This window comes from Echeneis naucrates, chromosome 20 (assembly GCF_900963305.1).
Source record: "Echeneis naucrates chromosome 20, fEcheNa1.1, whole genome shotgun sequence".
Lineage (NCBI taxonomy): Eukaryota > Metazoa > Chordata > Actinopteri > Carangiformes > Echeneidae > Echeneis > Echeneis naucrates.
The window spans coordinates 3,630,996-3,653,683 of NC_042530.1; the positions used below are offsets into that span (position 1 = coordinate 3,630,996).

Sequence of the window (22,688 nt, forward strand, 5' to 3'; positions counted from 1 at the left end):
ATGAGAAACAGATAATGGAGAAGAAGCCGAGTTTGAGAAAAGACATTTTAAGCTTTGCGATAAGTGAGAGCAGTAAAAGGTAGTAAAAATATTAGTTGAATAGAGCAGATGATTTGCCCTCGATTGCAGAATTACGCCTCTAGCTGCTCTTCCAATTCCCAGAAATAGATATAAGTTGGAGGTCTAAGAAGGCCACGGTTGGTCGTGTTCACCGGCTACCCTGAGGTGCTTGTGGCCTGGCCGTAAACTGCGTCCAGATGATGTCAGAGAAGTTACTTCTGGCTCTAACACAAAGGCAAAGTGTTGACTGCGGTAAACTTGAGGTACTTAACCACCATCATACTCGCCGTGACCTTTACAGGACCGTGCAGCTTGAGGCTGCGGCGCCGTCCTCCCAGCTGTGAGTCAGATTTACATGCTGACTACTGGATGCAGTGACTCACAAGCCCACAGCTTTTTGCGACGTAATTGGCGAGGACGCCTTGTGAGTAAGAAGGTGGAGGAAACGAGGCAGGGATGGAGGCGTACTGAGACGGCAGAGCGGCGAAGAGTGAATGTAGTCAAATAAGGAAATGTGTGAGGAGAAGTGCACACATGAGGGAGCAACTCATTGCTCCGGGCGACGTTATGGGCTGTTTTTAGAGCTACTGTATTTTGTTTATACTGTCCATCTTCATTTGTGGGGGGCAAACTCCCGAGTGGGCCAGTCACAGTGAGTCCTAATTTGCGCACTAAGGATGGGGAAGTCAGAGGGGATACAGTGCAGAGCCCGCTGAGCACGGGTCTGCAGAAACCCTCCGGGGTCGCAGTAATTATCACTGCATGTGTAATCACAAGTCATGAACCATTACTCGCACGATACGTCACCTTTTATCGCCTGGATTTCTCTTTTGTCATTCAGCCTGAGGTGCACGATGACAATTACAGCCGGAATTAAGAGACAGACATGACTGACTGGATCAATTATTATGGAGCGTTAAAGGGCAGGTTTTCCATTCTGGAGGTTGGGCTGGCTGGGTGGGGGGGGGGGGGGCTCTGTCAGGCCTGTTATGGAGCACTGTCTGTCTGAGGAGCTGGTTCTCTGCGTAAAGGTCGCACTGCAGCGGGCCTCTGTCGTGGTGAGGCTGTGCACCTGGCACAATCACACAGTTGTCTTCTTGAAGTATTATCTCCCAGCATGCACAAGTAGAACGCCTGTAAGAACACTAATCCTACACAAAAGGCTTATTACTCCTGATACACATCAGCAAGGCTCTTACAGAGTGGAGACAAGCCACTTCAGTGAAATAGTTTATTCCAAATATGTTGTCTAATCACAACAAGCAGCCTACCAGCATGCATATCCAGTGCATGCTGTTACTTTTAGCACCAAATGAAAGTCCAGCTCTAATTCAAACACATCCTCTCTGCATCGGTAAAAACCCTGAGAGTGAACCTAAAGTCTCAGGAGTAAACAAGCATCTTTGATTATGCACCAAGAACAATTATCTGTTCTCCTTCAGTGGTCCAGAGTTGCCTGCCCTGACTGCATGTGTGCCCCTTCCCCACTGGGATGTCAATATTAATGAATGAACACATCGTAGCCAGGATGCTTGTTAAGCTCGGAGCTAATCCTGTTTCTCACAATCTCCTCCGTTTGCCTTCGAGCGGACTCCTGTCGGGTTATTTTCTAACTGCCATCACCTCGAAGACAAGCAGGTGAGCTTCAAGGATCCTCTCCTGTCAGGGACGGGGGAAGAATTGCAGCCTCACACTCGGAGGTGGCTGGTTGGTCAGCTGGAAGATATGAAGATGGATTTTGCTACTGACTCATGTCAGCACCGCCGTTCTGCTTCAGCTCCATAACCTCAGGTGGAGAGAGTTACTTCTGAAAGGAGTTAATCATTTAACCACATTAAGGAGTCGTTCATTTCTGATCTAAATGAAATCTAATATTCATTCATTCATTCATCTTCTACCGGTTATCTGTTTCTGAGTCGTGGGGGATGGTGGAGCCAATCCCAGCTCACATTGGGCGAGGGGGCGGGGTCACCCTGGACAGGTCAAAGTCCATCGCAGGGCCGACACACACAGAGACCAACAACCACTCACACTCAGACCTACAGACAATTTAGAGTCACCAGTCAACCCAAACATGATGTGTTTGGACGGTGGGAGGAAACCCACACAGGCAGAACATGGAGACTCCACACAGAAAGGCCCCAGGCTGGGAACTGAACCCACAACCTTCTTATTGTGGTCTGCAACAGCACTCACCTCTACGCCACCATGCTGCCTTGAAACCAAACAGGCCTATGTGGGGAAAAAAAACTGAAAGAGTGAAGTCTTTTCTTTCATAAAGCCGCTGCCTTTGATAAGATGACAAAAATACTGCCTTGACCAGAGTCGATGACCAACTCATCACTGTGGACTGTGGTTCAAAATGCCACCTACCACCCCCGCAAATGTGCGCAACAGCTGCTGCAATTATTATCAGTGTTATTATATCACCACTGTTGTTGGGCCATAATAAAAGGAACAGCTGGATCACTGAAGTGCTGAAGGACGTTCACCTGTTTTTCATGCCTTTACAGCACTTCCTGTTTTAAGTCACATGTCATTCATCTGACCAATCAGAAGCTCGAAAGAGTTCGTATGGGGGGAAACCTACAGTTTGGAGGGAGTGTTTTTAAAGGTGCAGGTGCAAATACTTGAAATTTTGAATATGTAAATAATAAGCCGTAGATGAAAATATATTAATTGTTAACTGGGCAAACATAAATGTGTAAATAATGAACTGTATAAATATGCTTTAAATTAATTCAGATTTATAGTGTGAGTTTACATTTTGCAACTCACATTGCTATTATTGCAGCTGTTACTGTCACCATCATTTTTAATTACCCAGAGTCCTGCTCTTCTTTGAGTTATTTTCTGTTTTCTTTGGTGCTTTATAAATAAAATCTGCCTCTTTAAAGGGAAATTTTTCCTTCCCCCAGTGAGCAGTTTCCAATGATTTGGTCTCTCACCATTACAATAGGAATTTAAAAGTACAGACATATTCAATCCATTATTCAATGAAACAGTCTAACGTTCCATGTTACATGAATAAAATAATATGAATGAATATGAGTATGGCTATATAATTTGTGAATAAAAAACATTTTTCTTTCTGCCCATTGTTTTGGCACTCTACCTTTTAGTTACTGAAATGTGATGCAAGACTGCAGCTCTGCTTTCAAAAGGCAGGAAAAAAAACAAAAAAACTAAAACAAAACAGTACCAGTTGTGTTTGTATCAAGCAGACTTTGATTGTGTTTCTAATTAGGAGCCCTTCATCTGTTTGAGATTAGGCAAGAGTTTTGTTTTTTGCTACTAGTTTTTACTTAATAAGATGTACTGTGAATAAACTTTTAAAGCAGCATCATCTTTAATTGCTAAATGGTTGTTACCTCATGAGTTACCACGAAATCCTAGAAAAGTAATAAATACAAAGTCATAATGAAGTGTTGAAGGTCTTATCCAGATATCTCATCCTTTTCTGTTCAACACGTTTAACTCTTTACGTAAAAAATTGGTTGAGCTATACATAAATGGAAAAAGAATTGCGCCACCATAATTAACGCCAAACATTACAGATGAAAGTAAAACGTTAATCATTTTGGAAGCAAAAACACAACAGTTGTTAATCACTGAATCCAGTTGATGTATGCGTGAGAACGCCTGGTTTTTACGGGGCGTATAACCATTTCTACTTTTTCTTTCTTTTTCTGCTCGTACTGAGGAAGCAGGTTTCTTTGTTCTGCTTTGGGGAATTTTGGCAAATTGGCTGTTGCATGAGGAACAAATATGCAACCTGCCAGACTGTCAGTGTGCCGTCCTGTGAGTGTGACTTTTTCTTTTTTTTTTTTTTAAATGATAATATATAGTATTTTTGGTATTTTGCTCTGTGGTTGAAGATGAAGGAAATCAAAACCTCAAATTTCAGTAAAGTTATTCTTTTCCTCGCATGTCAGAAACATGCAGGGCCATAAAAAAAAAAACAAAAAGCAAACAAACAACAACAAAAAAAAAACAACACTTGTTTTCTGACTTCATATGAGTCAATGCCGCAACCCACACAAACGCACACACAAAATTATGCCCACGTTGCACGCTGAGCTTTCTGGAGCCCGCTGAGCTCTGTGCTCTGACTCTGATTCACAGCTCAGTGTTTCTCTGCCTTCTGAACCCAGGTTTCTAATCAGAGAATTAGCTGCAGTTTCCCCTGCCAAAATCCACACAGTAATCCATCTCACTTTGTCCACACTGTGGCTCATGCCCCACTAAAGCATTTGTCAGTATGTATGAAAGAGAGAAGAAGAGGGACAGAGGGATGGACAGAGAGAGAGACCCTGGCAGCAGGGGAAATATGTTTTCCTGGTTTAATGGCGGCTTTATTAAAGCCCATTAAGTGCACAATGAAAATATTTAAAATTTCTTCTTTATTGTTTCCGCAAAAGAGACATGATCTTATTTTCTGAATACATCCCCGGCTTGGCTGCATTCTTGTTGTTATTATACGACTGAGAGCGGACACGCTGCTCTGTACCTGATGTTATGGATGCTTTTGTCAAGCGCCAGGTCAGGCCAACTGTGCATTCAACGTCCAGCCCAGTCTCTCGGACTGTGACTAATGAGGGAGGAGACGGACAACCGGGATGCATTCTGATCATCCACAAGGACGACAAGATTTACGCAGCGCAAGACAGAGACTGACTAAAACAAGGAGAAGGAAAAAGAGAGAAATAGATAACATACTTATCAGAATTCTCTTCAGCTTTAAAATCTTTTTTTTTTTTTTTTGAACAAACCACACATGCTCAGATATGCTGAATACTCTCACAGACTCAGAAGCAAACACAGGGACATGAAAGACACAGAGGGAGCCTTATGGGGTTAGCTGGCGAAGCTCAAGCCAGTGAATCAGGGTGAATTGGCCCATCTAGTTGCATACTGCAATACCCATAAGGCCTCTCACTCATGACTGTTCGTGCCTCTGAACCTGGCTCTCAAAATAAAGTTACTGAGCTGTGCAGTTATTGTAGACGTAGTTGGAATTATCTATGCAAATTTCCAAGTGAGAGCGAGCCTGTGAATACTAATGGTGAATGATAGAGAGAATAGCAGCAGCCAGGTGGAGCAGATGCAAGCGGATTGGTTTGGATAGATATGAAAGGGAAAAAAAATCCCCCTTGGGTTTTCGTTTTGTTAAGCCTGTGATATTCAATGCATTCAAGGAGTTACCTGGGTTCTTTGGGGGGGGGGTTGTTGCAATGTACTACTACTTTTTGATTGACAGACTATCCTTTACCCATGTGAGTGACAAATTTTATGAGAATCCATTCGATTCCTCAATTTAAACTTTTCAGTTTGGGACCTGACACCAAAGGCTGAGTAATAGCACCTGATGTTCAGGAAAAAACACACATCATGCTGTGCAAACGAGGCCCAATAAATGCTAACAGGCTAACAGTTGCTACGGCTCTTAGCATTGCGAAATGCAGTGTTGAAATCTTTCCTTAGCATGTTATCCTGTTTTCATTTTAGGTTCGCCACAAACAGAAAAGGCGATGGGAGTTGTATTAATTTGGTTGCCAGATGCCGCCTAACAATAAAACACATGTGGATCACAAAATCAAGTTTGGCAAGATTAGATTTAATTAAATCACAACTGTGAACTTTTACCTGATAGCCAAGATTTTAGGGGGGCGATAAACAAAACAGCAAAGCTTTTACGCACCATAAAAGTGTTTTCCAAATACTCAAATGTAGCAATGAATTAAGTGCATTAGACCAGCTGTCCAAAAGAACAAAAGCATGTTCAGATCCAGAAATCCAAAAGTACAACACCTCAGGGCTGTTGCTGCCACACTAACTGCAGAAGCCTATACATATTCTCCTCCTACCTGTCCCTCCTCAGTCTTCTCCCTCTTCCCACTATAGTTTAGTTTCTGTGTCCTGTGCTGTTTGCTATGCATCATGTTGGCCCAAAATGACGATTGATTGCAGTGCCACTGCCTTTGTAATCCGCTTAGGATGGATTTTGCATCTAAATCACTTTATTATTTATGTGCCTAACTCTTGCCAATGCCATTTGGAGCCAGTATGATTGGTGATCCATCACACATTATCCTTCAGTGTGGTCATTAATATTGTAATGGGATGGACCTTCACCATGAAACTTCCAGGTGGAAAGGAATGCAGATCTCCTCCGGGAGGGTCAGGCTACTCAAAACAGGAGTGAACACAAGGAAGATTATCAAGTGTGTTGCTACCAGACGGATTCTCAAGAGATGTTGTTAGTTCGCCCTCTCGATGCTATTAACCTCTCTCTCTCTCTCTCGCTCTCTCGCTGCCCATCTCCGTCTCTTCTCTCTCTGCTCCAAGGTTGCACAGCAACTTGTATCTTCATAAATGGTCTCTCATAAAAAAAAATAAATAAATAAAATAAAAAAAAAAAATATCAGGATGTTATTGTCCCTTTTCGATGAGGGCTTCAATCATCACCTGCCAATCACACACATCTGCCGCCTCCAGGCAGACACAGAAGCACACAGTAGCACATCAGGCTGTTGCTGCAAAATCCTTCTGTACAGATCAGAAAAACAAGAAAAGACAGCTACTCATCTTATGACATAAACAGCAATGAGGATATGTATTGCAATTTGTTTGATCCACATCAATCAGGAGACTCGTACAATCAACCTCTAACTAAAAGCCCTCGACTCTTAAACATGTGGGTTTCTCAGCACTGACATGAAGCCCGGGGCATTGTATGGCAGCTCAGGGCGAAAAATCTCTTTCTCTCAGTGGCAGACCCACTGAGTCTGCTAAAGAGCAAGGCCAAAGAGATGTAGCACATAAAGCTCAGCGGGTGAAGAAGGAAAATGCTTGGATGGATTTGAGGTGCATGGATGCCAGCAATCATCATGTCCGGTGTCACAGGGAATTCCCCCATGTCAGCTTTTAGCCGGAGGGAAGGGAACACACAGCAACACAAGCGAGGCTTAGAAAATCTCGCATTTAACGTGACTTATGCAACAGCAGAGCAGCTGTAACACTGGTGTGATTTTCAGAGGAATTAAAGCTAGTTCGGGTTAGGGTATGAAATGAGGAGAGTGCTGCTAAGCCCTACCTTCAGTGCACACTGTACGTTTGTTTTAAGCAAGATCAGAGCAAATTATCCATTCACACCGAAATTAATTATAATCCAAGATAACAAGCATGCACAATAAATGTGCTTATCACACGTGTGATTTTTACTATTTTGGCTAATAGACCTTTCCTTGAGAATATGTTTTAAGAGTGCAGACTGTGCTTAATTGGGTGTGCTGCACTGCACTGGAACACTGAGCTGGACTAGTGATGACCGAATCCATATTGAAATGACACGGTAGTGTGTCTGCCAACACAGGCTGTTAGAATGAAGAACTAGTCCATTTCCTGCTGGTTGATTATCATGGAAGAGAGATTTAACATCATACGGCTGCCTGACTTCCATTTAAGGCTGGGCCAGCATACACCTCTATTACTATTATTATTATCATTGTTATGATTCTTATCATTAGTACACCGAGTCCAGCGACTTCATTTGGAAATCACCCACCTAAGCAGACATCTAATCAGCCAAAATGACCACAAACACTTATGTGAGTCTGGACGTGTGTGACTCTGAATTTTGATTTGATTTCACTGAAATTGGCGACATTGCTGGGAGAGTTTAATAATTGTTTTGTCTCTCCATTGCCGCAATTACATCTAATGATGTCAGTGTGAAAGTTTGAACACTGCGGAGAGACAACTCAGTATCAGAATGAAAATGAAGTCAGTATTCACTAATTACATATTTATTTTTGGACCTTAATTCAAATATCAAGTTTTATTTTATTTAATAACTTAACAGTAAACTGTGACTGAGACGTCAGCGTTTCAGCATCACGGAGAGAGACGTATCAACAGCAGCATTAAGCCCGTTTTCTGAACATTTTCTCAAATTTTAGGGCCAACTGGAATCTGCGCATTTTTATTGTCTGCTCCTTATAACACAATATCCAACATAAACATATTCATGTCGTACTTTAAAAAAAAAAATGTCTTCACTGCTATTGAGCAATGATTGCTGTGATCACAATCTCATGCGTTCTCGTGAACAGTATTCATATTTGATGGGCTAATGGAGAATCCATTTTTTACTCAGCATTGAAAGGAAGAAACTGCTGCCAGCTGTGCTATTATCAAATTTTTTTGCATTTGGATTATTAGTTATTTTTCATGCGTATGTACACACCCTGTGATAGTCTCATCTTCTGCGTCGGCTCTGACCTTTGACCCCTGCTCATCACTGAATGCACAGATTAATCAGCAGCAGTGTGTCTGAGCAGCTGAAGTGGATCTGTGCAGTGGCAGTATGATGTGATTATTCCACTGACCTCTTTTCCAGCCACCACTGCCAGCAGAGAAGCATGCTTTTGAAACATACCTCTGCCTCCACAGCAACTAGCTCCGCTTTTGTTGTTTCTCTGATTTGTAAAATGTGAGCAGTGGATGAGCTCAATGAACAGAGGCACTGATTGTTGAGACAACATATTTGAATGCAGTTCCTCCAGTAACAAAGCAACATTATTTTAACCTATAGATGTGATCTGCGTGCAATCAGCGTGCAGGTGATAACACCATAATGAAACGTTTTGGAGCAGAGAGACTGATCCTTCGTGGAGGTCATTCCTCACCTCTAAATCACTTTGCGTCTCAATCATTTCCCTGCCATGTTAATATAAAAAAACATCCACTCAGGAGGATGAGATGTGGGTTCCTTGATTGTGAATTAAGGATTTACTGAAATGAGCCGTAGAGGAATTCTAATTTTTTAGATTGTATTTGCTTTCTCAAACTAAATGAAGCTATCATGTATGAAGGGAGTCAATTGATTTGCACAACTAGATCGCTAATACTATTGTTACACATACCGTCGAGTGCTTAGGCATGGTTTTAGCTTTGGACTTGGCTGTGACTGCGTTTTAATAACAATGTCTTTTGATTTGCAGATTACCACACCCATGATGGCAAATATCTCACTGATGAAAATTTTAAAGAACATTAAGCCATTAGCATTCATTAATCAGGTGAAGAGAGATCACATCATCACTTGCACTTGTTTTTCATTTTGATTGAGAACGGATCTCCATCAATAAACCTTTCAATCTTTGGTTGTAGTGCACAGAGTTAAAATCATATTTAAAAAGACAGGCCTTTGTAAACAGTCAACATCATATGAGCAATGAAAAAAGAAATAAAATAACCACTTAGCCCTCGTCTGAGTTTAACTAGTGACTGAAATGGCAAGAGTCCAATCGCACAATGCAGTTACATTTTTATTTTATAGGTTGTCAGTGTAAACCTGTCAGCTGACCGTATGATGGCATGCCTAAACCAGCTCTGTATTTATATTTTTTCTCATTATACATAAATTATGTAAGTCACATCTAATGCTCATTAATATAGTTGCTGAAAGTCTGGAAAATATCATTTTTATTGGGGTTGCGTCCTTGAACTGAAACTGCTTTCCTCACTCGTGTTAATTATCTTGAATAAAACTTTTTCTCTTTCACTCCCAAACCTCACCCCAAAAACTGCCCAGAGGAAACTGTGTAATGGCGTGGCAGAGTGCTCGGACAGTTGGAGAGTTCATTTTCAAACCAGAGGGCCCGACTTGATAAAAACGTGTCGGGCTGAAAGGACAGTGGAAACGCTGTTTTCATACCAAAACCACGGCAAAGCTGTGAATGAAGCAGTCTCGTTCTGGCTGTCAGCTAAAGCCTGCACCTCCACCTATAGACTCCAAGTCCCTCAGGGTGACAGGGATTATTATCTCTCCTGAAAGCTAAACTTGGTTTACCCCTCTGGAGGGCGACAAGGTCAAAACTTGGTTGCCAAATGTTACACGCTGCGACTCCATCATGGCTTATTCTGTTTTAACTATGTAGGAAACTACAACACTGTGATATCTGCTTTACTTCCTGGCCAATATTCCGACCTTAAGCACTAACCTCATTGCTTTTTCCACCTTGACCCCATGTATCTGTCAGCAAGGTCTAAGTTTATGTTCCAGGGCTGGGAATCATTAATTCCCAGCCCTGCTGTGCTGGGTTTGATTTATCCATGTAAACAGTGATGAGGTCAGAGTCTAGATGGCAAATATCAGGTCTGTAAATACTCTACATTTACATCATGATCCATTACAGTTCATTGCTGAGCTTCGTGGCTGAGCCTTCATCCTAACGTCTATCTTTCGGATCCAAGTCTAAGTTTCCATATTCAAGAAGCTGTCATTGTCAGACGCAATACCTACTCAGAAAACTGGTCCTTATGAGGAGATTTCCAAATGAAATCAATATGTACTTTGATATTATACTCTTTTCCGTGTCACTCAAATGAACATCGTAACTCTCCAGACACCACAATCTTCTAATCCATTCTCGCTCCTGATCGAATTACATATTTTACTTATGGAGGTAGTTATAACTGTCACACCTGAATTCATGCAGTGTAGAACTCATTCACGGCACCTCCACCTTTGTGTGAGTGTCCAGGGTCTATGTTTGCATGTGGAGGAAGGTATTGTAGTCACTCCTTTATCCCTGTTCTGCAGAATCTAAGTGGAGAGAAGGCACATTGGATTCCACTTCCTCACTGCTCTTTGATTCTGCACACACTAAAACTGGGAAATACTTTCAACCCCACACCAAACATGCCTGCATGATGTATTATCCAGTCATGATCATTTTAAAATTAAGTTTTATAGCAGTAGTCTTTAGAGATAAACTTTTCTGGCACCTGCTGGCAATTAATCCTAATGGTTCACAAGAGGTTTTTAACAAGATAGGGCCCAAGACAATTCTCTTTGCTGCCAAAACGGATTCTACATTTAAACCTAAAAAAGTGGCCTTGTATGATTGTGGACACAAAGATACAAGATCTTTGTAAGAAGCATTTTTCTCACATTGTTTCCACAGATGGTTAAGAAAGGTACTTAATGAATCTCACCTTCCGATCTTACAAATATTTTGTGTCTCAGCCATGAACAAACTAGATTTTTACAGTCATCATCCAGAAAAACAACCTATTACAAAGAGCATGCACTCAAGAAAATCAATGCTTGCACAGCAAATTGTTGCATCTCTGGTCACTTAACACATTCTGCTCTGTTCTAAGTAGTATGTCACAAGAACTTTGACATACTTTTTGCAAGTTGCTGCCTGGTAAATGTTAACATCAAACTGTGCTTACATTCACTAGTGGATCAGTTAATGGATTCTGCAGGGATTTTCTCCGAAACAGCGTGACAACAAACACAGACACTTCAGCATTTAGGAGCCAAGGGAGGTTCTAAACTAAAAGTCTGAGAGATGCCCCAGGCATTTTATGTTCCCAAGAGAGGCAATCCTTTCCTCTAGCAAAGAACAGGCTTTAACGAAATATTCTGTATTTCAAGGGGAAAGTTTTTGGGAAGTCGAGTAAAGACTGTATCTTACTGGCTCCTTATTGGTTTCTAATGGAATCTGCAATGCAAACAATGCACAAATGTCTTACAAAAAGATAAGAGAGAAGTTTAGACTCACCAAGAGGCTGTCCGGCGATGATGCGGGCATTTTCTCCTGCCACAGCCGCTCGAGCGTTCCTCTCGTTCATGTACTGTACGAAGGCGTAACCCTTGTGCACAGAACAACCCACTATCTTTCCGTACTTGGCGAAGATGACCTCTATATCGGTCTTCTTGACAATGGCTGTGTTGAGGTTGCCAATAAAGACTCTGGAGTTGAGGGAGCGTGGGTCATTCTTGTTGGTCACGTTGCTTGTCTGGGTTTTACCAGTCATTCTCTTCCAGTTACCCTCCTGGGACATAGACAGAGGGGAGGATAGGACTTTAGAGTTTTTGGATAGGCCAGCTCCAGCTAATGAAAAACTTTGGAACCCCAAAGTGTTATTAAATCAGTAAAATAAATGAACATGGAGTGAAATATATGAAGAAACCACAAAAAGAAAGGTATTTTATCATTTTCTTTCGGATACAGATGCTCCAAACAACTGCTCTCTAACTTATGAGCCCTACTTGGTCTTTATTCAGCTCTTTAGACTTTTGTGTCAACATTTTAAAAATAGCAAGTCTGCCATTGTTAACTTTGAATTAACCAGTTAATGTCCGACATTCACTTTAACCTATAAACGAGGGTTGTTCACCATGAAGGTCGGTGGCATACTGGACACAGAGTTGCATGCAGCTTACTAGCTGACCTATCTACCTACCTACTTACCTTACTAGCTAAGTGCTTAAGGTGATTTGCGTGCTGTTTAATGTGATTTTAAAGTTTTGGTTTTTTTTTTTCTTTTAATCCAGGTCTACAGTCTTTGTATTTCTCAAGGCAAATTGAGGTGGTGAATTACGCAGCCTGGAGTTCCTGAACTCCGAAGCTGGAGGTAAATGATAGCTTAAAAAGCCAGAGGGGTGGAAAATGGAGACAACACTTTGTCCTGAAAACTGCTATGGAATAAAATGTGACAGGAAATAAAGTGGTCCTGGAAAAAGTTCTGCTGTTAAATAAAAATGGACACTTGAATGGGACAGTTTGAAAACAAATGTTGATATGAAAACAAAGGTGACAAAATAACATTTCACATATTCTAAAATGACATCAACATGTATTTTGTGTTATTACTGTGCTTGATGTAAATCTATAATTCCTAATGCCTTCTTTGTTTATCTAATACAGAACACAGATCAAAATACACACTTTGAGTTGATGAAGTTTCTCTTTAACTTATCAGTCAGCTGTTTTCCTAACACACAGTTTTCATGGCAGCTTTTGGCTGAGTGGAAGAATTAGGAACAACAATATGTGAATGTTGCTGTTTTGTGAGAAACCACATACAGTGGCCATCAGTGAGAAAGCTTTGCTATCTCAATGCCCATATTGTTGCATCCCTAATGCTTTGTGTGCCGTTTCACGGATCACAGAATGTGTAAACTGTAATTCATGTTGCAGTTTTCATTCAGTGTTTTTTTTTTTTGTGCTTGTGAACTTATCAGTGCACATTAGCCTCCACAATTGTCGGGCTTCCCTCAAATGATTTCGAAGTGACCTATTCAACACCGGGATGTTATTCTTTTTCCTGAAAGGTGAATCAATGACATTATACTGACTCATGAAAAGGATGCACTACTGAACAATTCAAGGCCCATATTTAAGTACATATCATAAAGCAGATGGACGTATACATAAACACGTCTATAAAATCCGACATATCTCTTATTGCTTTTCCAATTGATTTTCTTTTAATAAACACACATTATTATTATTTTTTACAGCTATAGAAATCCAGGTTTTCATTGCAATTTCTATTCCAAAAGGGATTACACTTAGTGCATTAAATACTGTGAAATATTGCAAAGAAAACACTGAATATTCATTATTTGCCTGCTCTCAGTCTCTGTCCCTGACAGACGGTGATAACAACTATTCAGCTTTGAGTCAAAGAACCTGAATAATGGATCCAATCCTCAATAAACAGGATTAGTAACCAAGGTAACACTAATGTTGTTGAAATATGTGCACACACACACACACACACACACTGAAAGTCCTTTTTTCCCTTTTATCCAAATGAATTTTGCATTGTGAGAGGCTACTGACACTGAGTGGCCTCTGTATCTTCACAATTACATGATGCAGTTTTCCCGTCAAGTGCTAAACTACTACGGTCCGCTTCAGCTAATTATAGCATGGCAGGAGATTATGGCGAAAATAAAGCGAGAGCATGTAAATCAGAAACTGAGTGATGGCTACATTTCATTGTAAGATTGCTTGTCCTGCACCTACAGTAGCTGAAGGAAGAGACTGAGCAGTCATCCAGAAATACCAGAGCAGCTGTTTGATTTACAGGGCAAGAATCGTCTGTCAGGAAACCATTACACCTGAGACTGCCATCATCATGCAACATGTTACGCTGCTCATTCATGGATAAATACAAATTATTTCACTTGGCAGCACATGTTTTTAGCATTACATCAGCTAAAAGTCTCATGCTATTTACTTTCCCGTAATTATTCAACGCCCACATTGTGTGCATGATGATTCAGGACACTTATGGGCTTGCTGTTTACAGTGCTGCATCAGTGTGTATTGTCTCTGAACGCGAGCGTAGGAATAAACTCCAGCTCGCCATCTCTCCAGTGACATTTATCAGAACCAGACATGGAAAAAAATAATCATTGGCCAGGCATACACACACACGTGTTTATTAAAATGGGTCCCACAATGACCACCTGATGGTAGTTTAAACCCACAATCTGACACCCATCCCGTACTTATGTGTGCGTGGACCGGTCGCAGAGAACATGACAAATCAGAGGAGAAGGCTAAGATTGCCCCTCTTGTCAGATAAATCAGGAGTGTGTAATGGTCATGGAGCCTGTCTGCTGCTCTCCAAAGTTATATTTCATGTTGTCTTGTCCGTTGTTGTTTTTTTTTAAGAGCAGGAAGCTAATTTATTCCATCAGTGCCTTTCCTGCTGACCTTGCATTATACTTTATTTACAACCTCTATTAAGTTTGGCATGCCATGAAGTGAAAGCGTCACAATGTGAAACACATGAAAACAACACAGGAAGCGATAAGCACTGGTGGTGTAATTGGCAAAATTATTTTTCAGCTGACATAAAAAATGCTCTTTAAAAATGTTTACACTTCCTCTGGTGCTGCTTTTTTCCTCGTCACAGAGCAGAAGACAGTTAAGGCTTCGTTCTGCCATTTCTGTCTTTAATGCGATACAAAAAGCATCCTAATCTCACACCAATAAAAGAAGAAATATGGATGAGGTCACCACAAAAAGCACCAAGGTAATGTGTTTGACAGCAGTGCTGTGTTGTGTGCTGCAGAGTGAAAAGATGAGGGATTTACTGTGCAGCAGAAGTAGCCATATCACTGAGTTCTCCTTTGCTCTGCAATGCATTGTGCCTTTGTCGACAGGCTCTTAAATGGTGGTTGTGTGCGTCTGGCCACCTGCCTGATTTATAGACATTTTTTTTTTTTCATGAAGGAAGGGAACTCATTGAATTGATTCCTTTTGTAATTTCCTACCACTCCACCACTGTACATTAGTCTTTGCCATGCCTCAGCCACTCTGCTCTGATTGTTGCCAAGGCAGCTTGACGTGCTGAGGAAAGGCTGGAGAAGCTGCTCACTGAAACACAACAGAAAGTAGCCCGATACACCTTTTTCCACTGCTGTTGCTGCCATGTACTGCAGAGGCAGAATAACATCATGGATTCCTTTCATTTATATCTCGTCTTAAAATGTGCTTCTCTGTGAAAGCAATGGCAACGACGACAGAGGAACTATTTCCTCTATTTAGAAATCAAACGCCTCTATTCGTATCGTAGGCTACGGAGCATACCCAGATTAATTTGTGCACCTTTGACAGCGGCCTGAGCTGTTTTGCCCCACAATGACAAATTGCAGCCGCATTTTGTTTGATTTTAAAGTAAAGGAACATGAATGTAATTTAATATCAGAATGCAGCAGTGTGGCCTTCAGGCACCAGCTTGCCGTACGGTACATTCTACTGCTCTTACCTTGAAAAATTTGTTTAGTCTTCAAGACAGACAGACAGAAACCTAATTTTACCCCCACATTTTCAATCAGTTGCTGCCCTTTGGCTTCGTGAGCCAAGGCACATAGTGTTGGGCTGAAATTCAACTCAGTAAGTAAACAGCTACAGCACGGATGCTTTGTAAAAGGAAAAGGAACAACTGTAATTTTGCCAGCCAAGGGTTCTTGAAGCCCTGTAAAAGCGTAAATGGATTACAGTGAATGGGACATTTACACAACATTACTATTTATGACTACTACATGACAGGGGGATTATTCATTTTGAACAGTGCACGCACTGAAAAAGGCAAAATCTCTCAAGGCCGGCGCCTTTTATTTGCAGCGGTGTGAGGACACATCATGGGCTGTGCTCTTCAACCAATGCAGCATGTTTGACAATGTGCAGAAGGATAGTGGATGTCATAGGAGGAAGCCGGCAGGTGTGGAGAGAGGACACCATTAACCCTGAACCCCACAGGGTGCAGCTCCGAGACGTCGTGGTTTAGTCTGCAGAGCTGTTTGGTCATTTTTCATTGATTTCATTACCGTGCTTTGTAAGATTAGCTCTTTAGCACAACCCAGCCTCCTTCAGTGGCTCCAGGCTTTTTTCTGCTATTATTTAAAATACTAACTGTTTAATTTTATTTTATTTTCTTTTTATAGTGTATTCTCTCCATATGGACCTCTTCCAAATTAATCTCTTAGCCCATGGAGTTAAATTAGATTTGATTGTTAAGTGAAAACATAACATAAAAGTGGCAGCTATGCTATTAGTTAGTTCCAAACTTCTTTTTTTTTTTTTTTTCAGCAAAAAATCTCTAAAAAAAATACTGTACACTGGCTGCTGAGTATTCAATATGCATACTGACAAAACTAGCCAACTAACACAGCAGTTAAACAAGCTAAGAGGAAAAGAGTCATCTTATGAGTCGGTGGAGATGATATCAGAGCTAACTGCAGAGTTTAAAGTTGCACATCAACCAGGGAGGATATTGCCTGAAGAGTGAATCGTGGTCAATTCCAGAGAACTTGAAACAGATAAAATATTCAAAAACTATCAAAGTGCAAACCTGATGTACAGTATCCGAAAGGAAAAAACAACGGTAGCAGTAATTACAGTTCAGTCTTGTGACCTATAATAATTTGTAAATTGATATTCTGAAAGGTGAGAACGGACAGGTTCATGTTCACAGCAAACCTGAGCTTGGTCCACTCACTTTTCCTTCTTGCTTGCATTTAGTGGTGCTAGACAGCGTTAATCGAGCGTTCCTTTGAGTGAATGAGAACTGAGGGTCTCCTTAATCCGTCTTGACTTCTCATGAAACTGTACTCCTTCAGCAACTTTAGAACACGGCATTTAAAAATCGGAATGTATACTCACTAAACGCTCAGTATAAATTTTTTTATTCCTGTGAATGCTTAACATGGTTGGTTACTATATTTAATGTCGTGAGAAAAAAGACTTCACACTGAGTACCCCATACATCTTATCTCACTTCAATACCACAGCCTTTCTCAGCAGGGCCTTTTCCTTTTACCTGCAGAAAACCTCATTTCAGAAGAGAGAGTGGCTTTGCTCTGCAGCTCCGACAGTACTTTTTTTTATTTCTTCCGACCTCTGTTCTCAGAAAATTCATTGACTATTAAGAAGCCCGGAGCAATGATACAATTAGCTAAGATGCAAATGGAGCCATTTCTCAGTTGGCCCTCATTCACCTGAAGCGGCGGGGGAATGGGAAATATGAGGTGGGAGAAATTCCTGTGTGCCGGGGCATGGCAGACAGGGGATGATATATGAGCGGAATTTGTTATTGTCCAGGGGGAGTCGGCTGTTTGTGATGGACAGGGGAACACTTCAACTGCAATGACAAGATTTCATTTCTTTCTGTGGTAGCATACATCTGCACAGAGTTGAAACAAATCTGGTCAAACACAGTGAGCTGTCAAGCGGAGAATAGATTATTATCTGTCTGCTCTTAATCCAATTTGATTGCTAAGGATAGCACCAGGGCGTTTTATGATATAAAACCCACTCCGTGTGATTGTTTTGAAAGCTTCCTCTCCACTACGTAACGCGGCTCCACAGGATATTTAAAAGCTTTCTCTTTACCATACAGTGAGACATTTCCATCGTTGCAAAGTGAAAAAGCAGACAATCAAATACAATCAGGGAGTTTATGAGCACATCAGGTGCATTTTTTCCAGCATACAGACATTTAGGCAGAGGAGAAAAAGTGTTGGAATCCTTCACGTCAGTAGAGTGAGCAGGAAGAGAATGGAAACAGTCAAGGTCAGGAGGCACTGGCTCTAACTACTTCATACGCTGTTGGTTACTATAGCAATGTGCCATGTTTTATGCACTGAGCAGATGGTTTAAATGCAAATGATTTTCTCAGGAGGAGGCCAAGTTAAGTCTTGCAAAATGAATGTGTACTAGCGCACAGTATACTCAACCACAACCTCCTGGGAATAAACCGGAAATAAACTTCAAATTGTGTCTCTGCACTGACACGTTCACATGCTAAATGCGTTCTCCCAATGCATTTTTAAACTCTCGAGCCCAATGCGCTTACCTTCTCACTGAAATTAAGATACTTTCTATACTCCCGTTAATACTCACTGAAGGGTTGCATCCCTGACTGCTCCCTTAAGCATGATACAGTATTACGCTAATCTGAATCACCCAAACACAGCACACGTTATACATCTTTAAAGGGTTCGGATGTATTTTTTCCTCTGCTGCTAAAAGAGATTACGGTTACGGGTGTGGGTGATTGTGCCTGACGAGAGTTTCAGCCATTGTTGTGTTGACGCGACACAAAGATCTGATGCTCAGTCGAAGCAGCGCTCAGGGCAGGCTGGACGCTGCAGTGAGTTGCTTTTGCAAAGTGACAAGACAAACAGAGGCTAGCGTGTTAGGATGTGAACGTCAGTGAGAGAAAAGATACAAAAGAGACAGTTAACACTGGCACTGCTTTCCGCCACTGGAAAGAGTTTCAGTCTTGGATTCAGTTTTTTTTTATGGAAATTGATTTGGCGGCTCGGAGTGAACCAAAACACGTCTCAGTGGCATAAAAGCAAAACAATGGCCTGCAAAGTTCCTTAGAGCAGACGAAAGTTGAAGAGTTCAGCGATATTCATAATGGTTATCCTTGCATGGAAGTCTTTTCACATCCCAGTTGTCATGTGATTTGTTATAACAATACAGACTATCATCACATTAAACCACAATGCACGAAAAGGGTTGGATGCACAAACTTCTCCTCACTGTTCAAATCCTTTTCTGAGTAATTAAAATGAACCACCAGGAATCAGAAAACTACAGAAAAATCCAAAAGGAGAAGATAAAAATGATGAATAATTCTGTTTTTGAAACCCAAATGTTCAAGCATGCCAATGCATTGTAAAGGTATGCTGTGATATGGTGGGTGTAATGAACATGGCCGTTGACCGTTCTGCTCTCCTCATTAAATCTGGATGTGTCATCATTAGTGTGCCAAGTTGCAGCTGCAGCTGGGACAAATTTTTAATGGGGGCAAATTAGCATTTGTTAACATCTACTCTGCAGCAGAGGTAAAGCAAAGTCTTGACTGTTCGTTACGAGCACTGGTGTGCACTTTAAAAGACGTTTGAATGTAAAAAAAAAACAAAAACCCAGCCATGTATTCAAACAACAGTATTTTTTGTCAGAGCAGTGGACATTTCATTTAATCTTGTTCTCAGCGCCCTACAATTAACAGTTTGCAGAGGAATATTTATTATTTATGGACACCCCTGTGAGCCATGCGGTGCTCAATAGCCTGTATTGTATAAGGATGACAGGCAATTTTTTGGCATCAAAGGCTTGGCAGCAGCACAGTGGAATTTAAATTACCTTAAAATTCACCGGTTTTGTTTGTGGAATTATTATGCAGAAAATCAGGAATAATATCTTTACAGTGTCACGGCAATATAACCTAATTTCTTCCAATTTTATGCGCTTTGGCTTTATGCGATGCGTACAAATGCTGTGTGTTCAGATTTTGAGCCAAATTCTAAGAGGTTAAAGCAAGTTATGCTTGGCATCGCCTCTTCTGTGGTGGCGCTCCACAGAGGGGCTGGTGGGCCATCTGCAGCCTTGAAATGACCTGTGTGTCAGCGGCGGCCTCGTCCGGCAGCGGTTGCCCTTGCCTGTAGCACCGGAGCTGAAACACGTTTTGTGAGTGGACGCTTGTCCGTCACCATCTTTGGGTTTGTGTGTATATATATGCTGGTGGCAGTGTAGCAGGGCACTGTGACTTACACAGAAAGAGAGAGAGAGAGTGAGAGCAGAGTCTGGCCCACCGCTGCTGTGAAGTGCAGCTGCCCCAACCATACGTCCACACCGCGAGCAACACAATCAATCAACTCGGTGGAATTTCATTAATTTCATATCGAGGTGAGCTGCCAGGGAAACTCAGCCTGCACGTGCAGAGTTGGCTGTAAAAAATTTGGCCATTGCTCCACTCTATGTGGCCATTAGGCCAGTTTGGACAGCTTTTCCTGCTTTACTGTTTCCAGTGTCAATTTCATTTTTATTCATCATCACTCTGCCTGCCAAGTGCAAAATGGACGAGAAGTTTATTCCTGTCATTTATTCCAATCATTCATTGCTCCTCACATGACGGGAATAAACTTCTCAGAACTGCTGGAGTTTAAGTCATCAAACCACTTGTTGGCCAAATTGGGCCAAAAGAGGTGAACATGTGTAAATATAATGCAGCAGCGCAGCAACACATCACTGATGCTGATCAGTGACAACAACACTGGCAGGTCTTTGTGAAGCGACCTGTGGAATGTGTGTGCCGAGCACATCAGTTTGAAACACCTGTCTGACAGACTTTGATGATACAAATCTCCATCATGTAATGTTCATGCCTGTGACGACTCCCTCCTCTTATTGCCACGCTAAATGTTCAAAGGGAGCAGAAACTTTGTCTCACGCGTAGACAAGAAAAAAAAAAAGAAAAAGAAAAAGAAACCCACATCGCAAACTTCAAAGAGTCCCCAACATTTCAAAAGCTTCTTCATGGTTCGGTGACTAATCTTCAAAGTCATGCCAAGGATTGTACTGATAGTGCCGCTGTGTGTATAGCAGGTACAAACATCCTTGTCAGCATCACTGAGGTGTGAGGTGTGGAGAAAGGGAGCGGAGATAAAACCAAAAGCTAATTGAGACAAAGTCTGTCCCCTGCCTGTGTGAAATACAAAGCCACTGGCTGAAGACATTTAGTAATTACAACTGCTGGAGAACCAATCAGTCAAATGGATACGCCATTAGAGGTTGGAGGCAGACATTAAAGTAAATTGGAAAATTATTGGAGATCCCAGAGTTTCATCCCAGTCATTGTGGGGCTTACAGTAGATCTATCGCACCTCTTTGCTGTCTTGTGCATCACTGCAATCTCAAGACAGCATCACAGGAGAAAATACAGTTGCTTAACTGATGGAATCTGTGCAGTTTCTCTCTTCTTTATCTGCACCTGTCCAGTCATTATCCCCTTACTAATTGACATTGAATGCATCCTTTGGCCAGCAGAGACTAAAATAATTACTTATTGAGTTATTCGTGTTGTTATTAGGACTGTCTCTAATCCTGAGCCGAAGCGGTACAACTGCTGGCATTTTCGGATTTGTTTGTCATGATGAGTTGCCGGTCGATGTTTTACTTTAAAAGTAATAAAAGTAGTAAATGAGCAATTGCATTTTAACAATAGAGATCTCTCACTACCGCCTGGAACACCACATTTTAAGAAGCAGCAAAATATTCTTTTGCTATGTCCTGATTCAGGGGCCGCATCCTTCACAGGCTGCATTTGGAGGTGGTGTGACTGTGCTGTCCCATTTCAAAGGCTCCTTCGAATGCGGCTGACAAATGTCTTCTCCTTTTCCTAGAAAACAAAAGTTCCAACCTTCTGGGCCCAACCTGTCCACAGACAAAAAAAATAATACAGCTATGGAAAATGAAGACAGAGAGACAGAGAATTGTACTGCTAAATGTAAAGTATTGGGCTTAAAAAAAAAAAGTGCTATGCAAATAAAGTTATGTGATTAGTAGACAAGAGCAGGCAGGGTCTGTGACTCCACAGTACGCTGAAGGAGGGAACAACTGGTGACACAAACCAGAAGACTTCACGGTCTACAGCAACCACAGATGAGAGATGATTACACCTTTGTAGACTGAATTCTTGGCAAGAATGCATAACCTGAATTTTAAAATGAGGAAGAGAAAGAAAGAGGAAAATGTCCAATTCTATTAAATCTGCCAAAAACAGTAATGTTGTATTTGTAACCTTGTGTAGCTTTACTGCATCTTTTTTTTTTTTCCCCGAGGTCTGTTTGTCTGGAAGTTTCAAGCTGAATTCAACAAACTCTTAGCTCCTCAAACATATTCATTCCTTCATTCATTCATTCATTCATTCATTCACCTTGTACCGCTTCATTTGTACAGTGTCCATTTCCAGGTTGCAGTGGGTGCTGCAGCCAATCCCAGCTCACACTGGGTGGGGGGGGGGCGGGGTCACCTGGACAGGTCACCAGTCCATCACAGAGCCAACACACAGAGACAGACAGAGACAGAGACAGAGACTCACACTCACACTCAGACCTACGGACAGTTTAGAGTCACCAGTTAACCCAAACATGATGTCTTTGGACGGTGGGAGGAAACCCAAACAGGCACGGGGAGAACATGGAGACGCCACAGACAGAGGCCACAGGCCGGAAACCAAACCAGCCTTCTTATTGTGGGGCAACAGCTCTAACCACTATGCCACCATGCTGCCTTTGAAACACATTCATTAAGCAAAAATACTTTACTTGTTAGCATGCAGTAACGTAAGTCCTAAATTGCTCTGCTCTAACTGTGGTAAAATTCTCTTGACAACAATGTTAACCAACATTAAAAAGTTTGCACAATGACCTCATGTCAGAAAACTGAAGACAAAAACACTGATCAGTGTCAAGACGCTGCCAAGTGAGAGGTAGTGCATGAAATGCTTGATTT

General features: G+C 41.5%; 1 protein-coding gene across 2 annotated transcripts in view; it reads right to left on the minus strand.

The window, feature by feature from the left end:
- ralyl (RALY RNA binding protein like) overlaps positions 1-17,987 on the minus strand; it is a 56,151-nt gene extending 38,164 nt beyond the window's left edge. The window contains exons 1-2 of one of the 2 annotated variants that reach the window (XM_029528971.1): positions 17,965-17,987; positions 11,640-11,896 (exon numbers count right to left, since the gene is read on the minus strand). In XM_029528971.1, the coding sequence (XP_029384831.1) occupies positions 11,640-11,895 (256 nt within the window). In that variant the 5' untranslated portion in view covers position 11,896; positions 17,965-17,987. Of the gene's footprint in view, positions 1-11,639; positions 11,897-17,964 lie in introns of those variants that run through there. The other variant, XM_029528969.1, reaches the window with a different exon arrangement.
- Between the last annotated feature and the right edge of the window lie 4,701 nt (positions 17,988-22,688).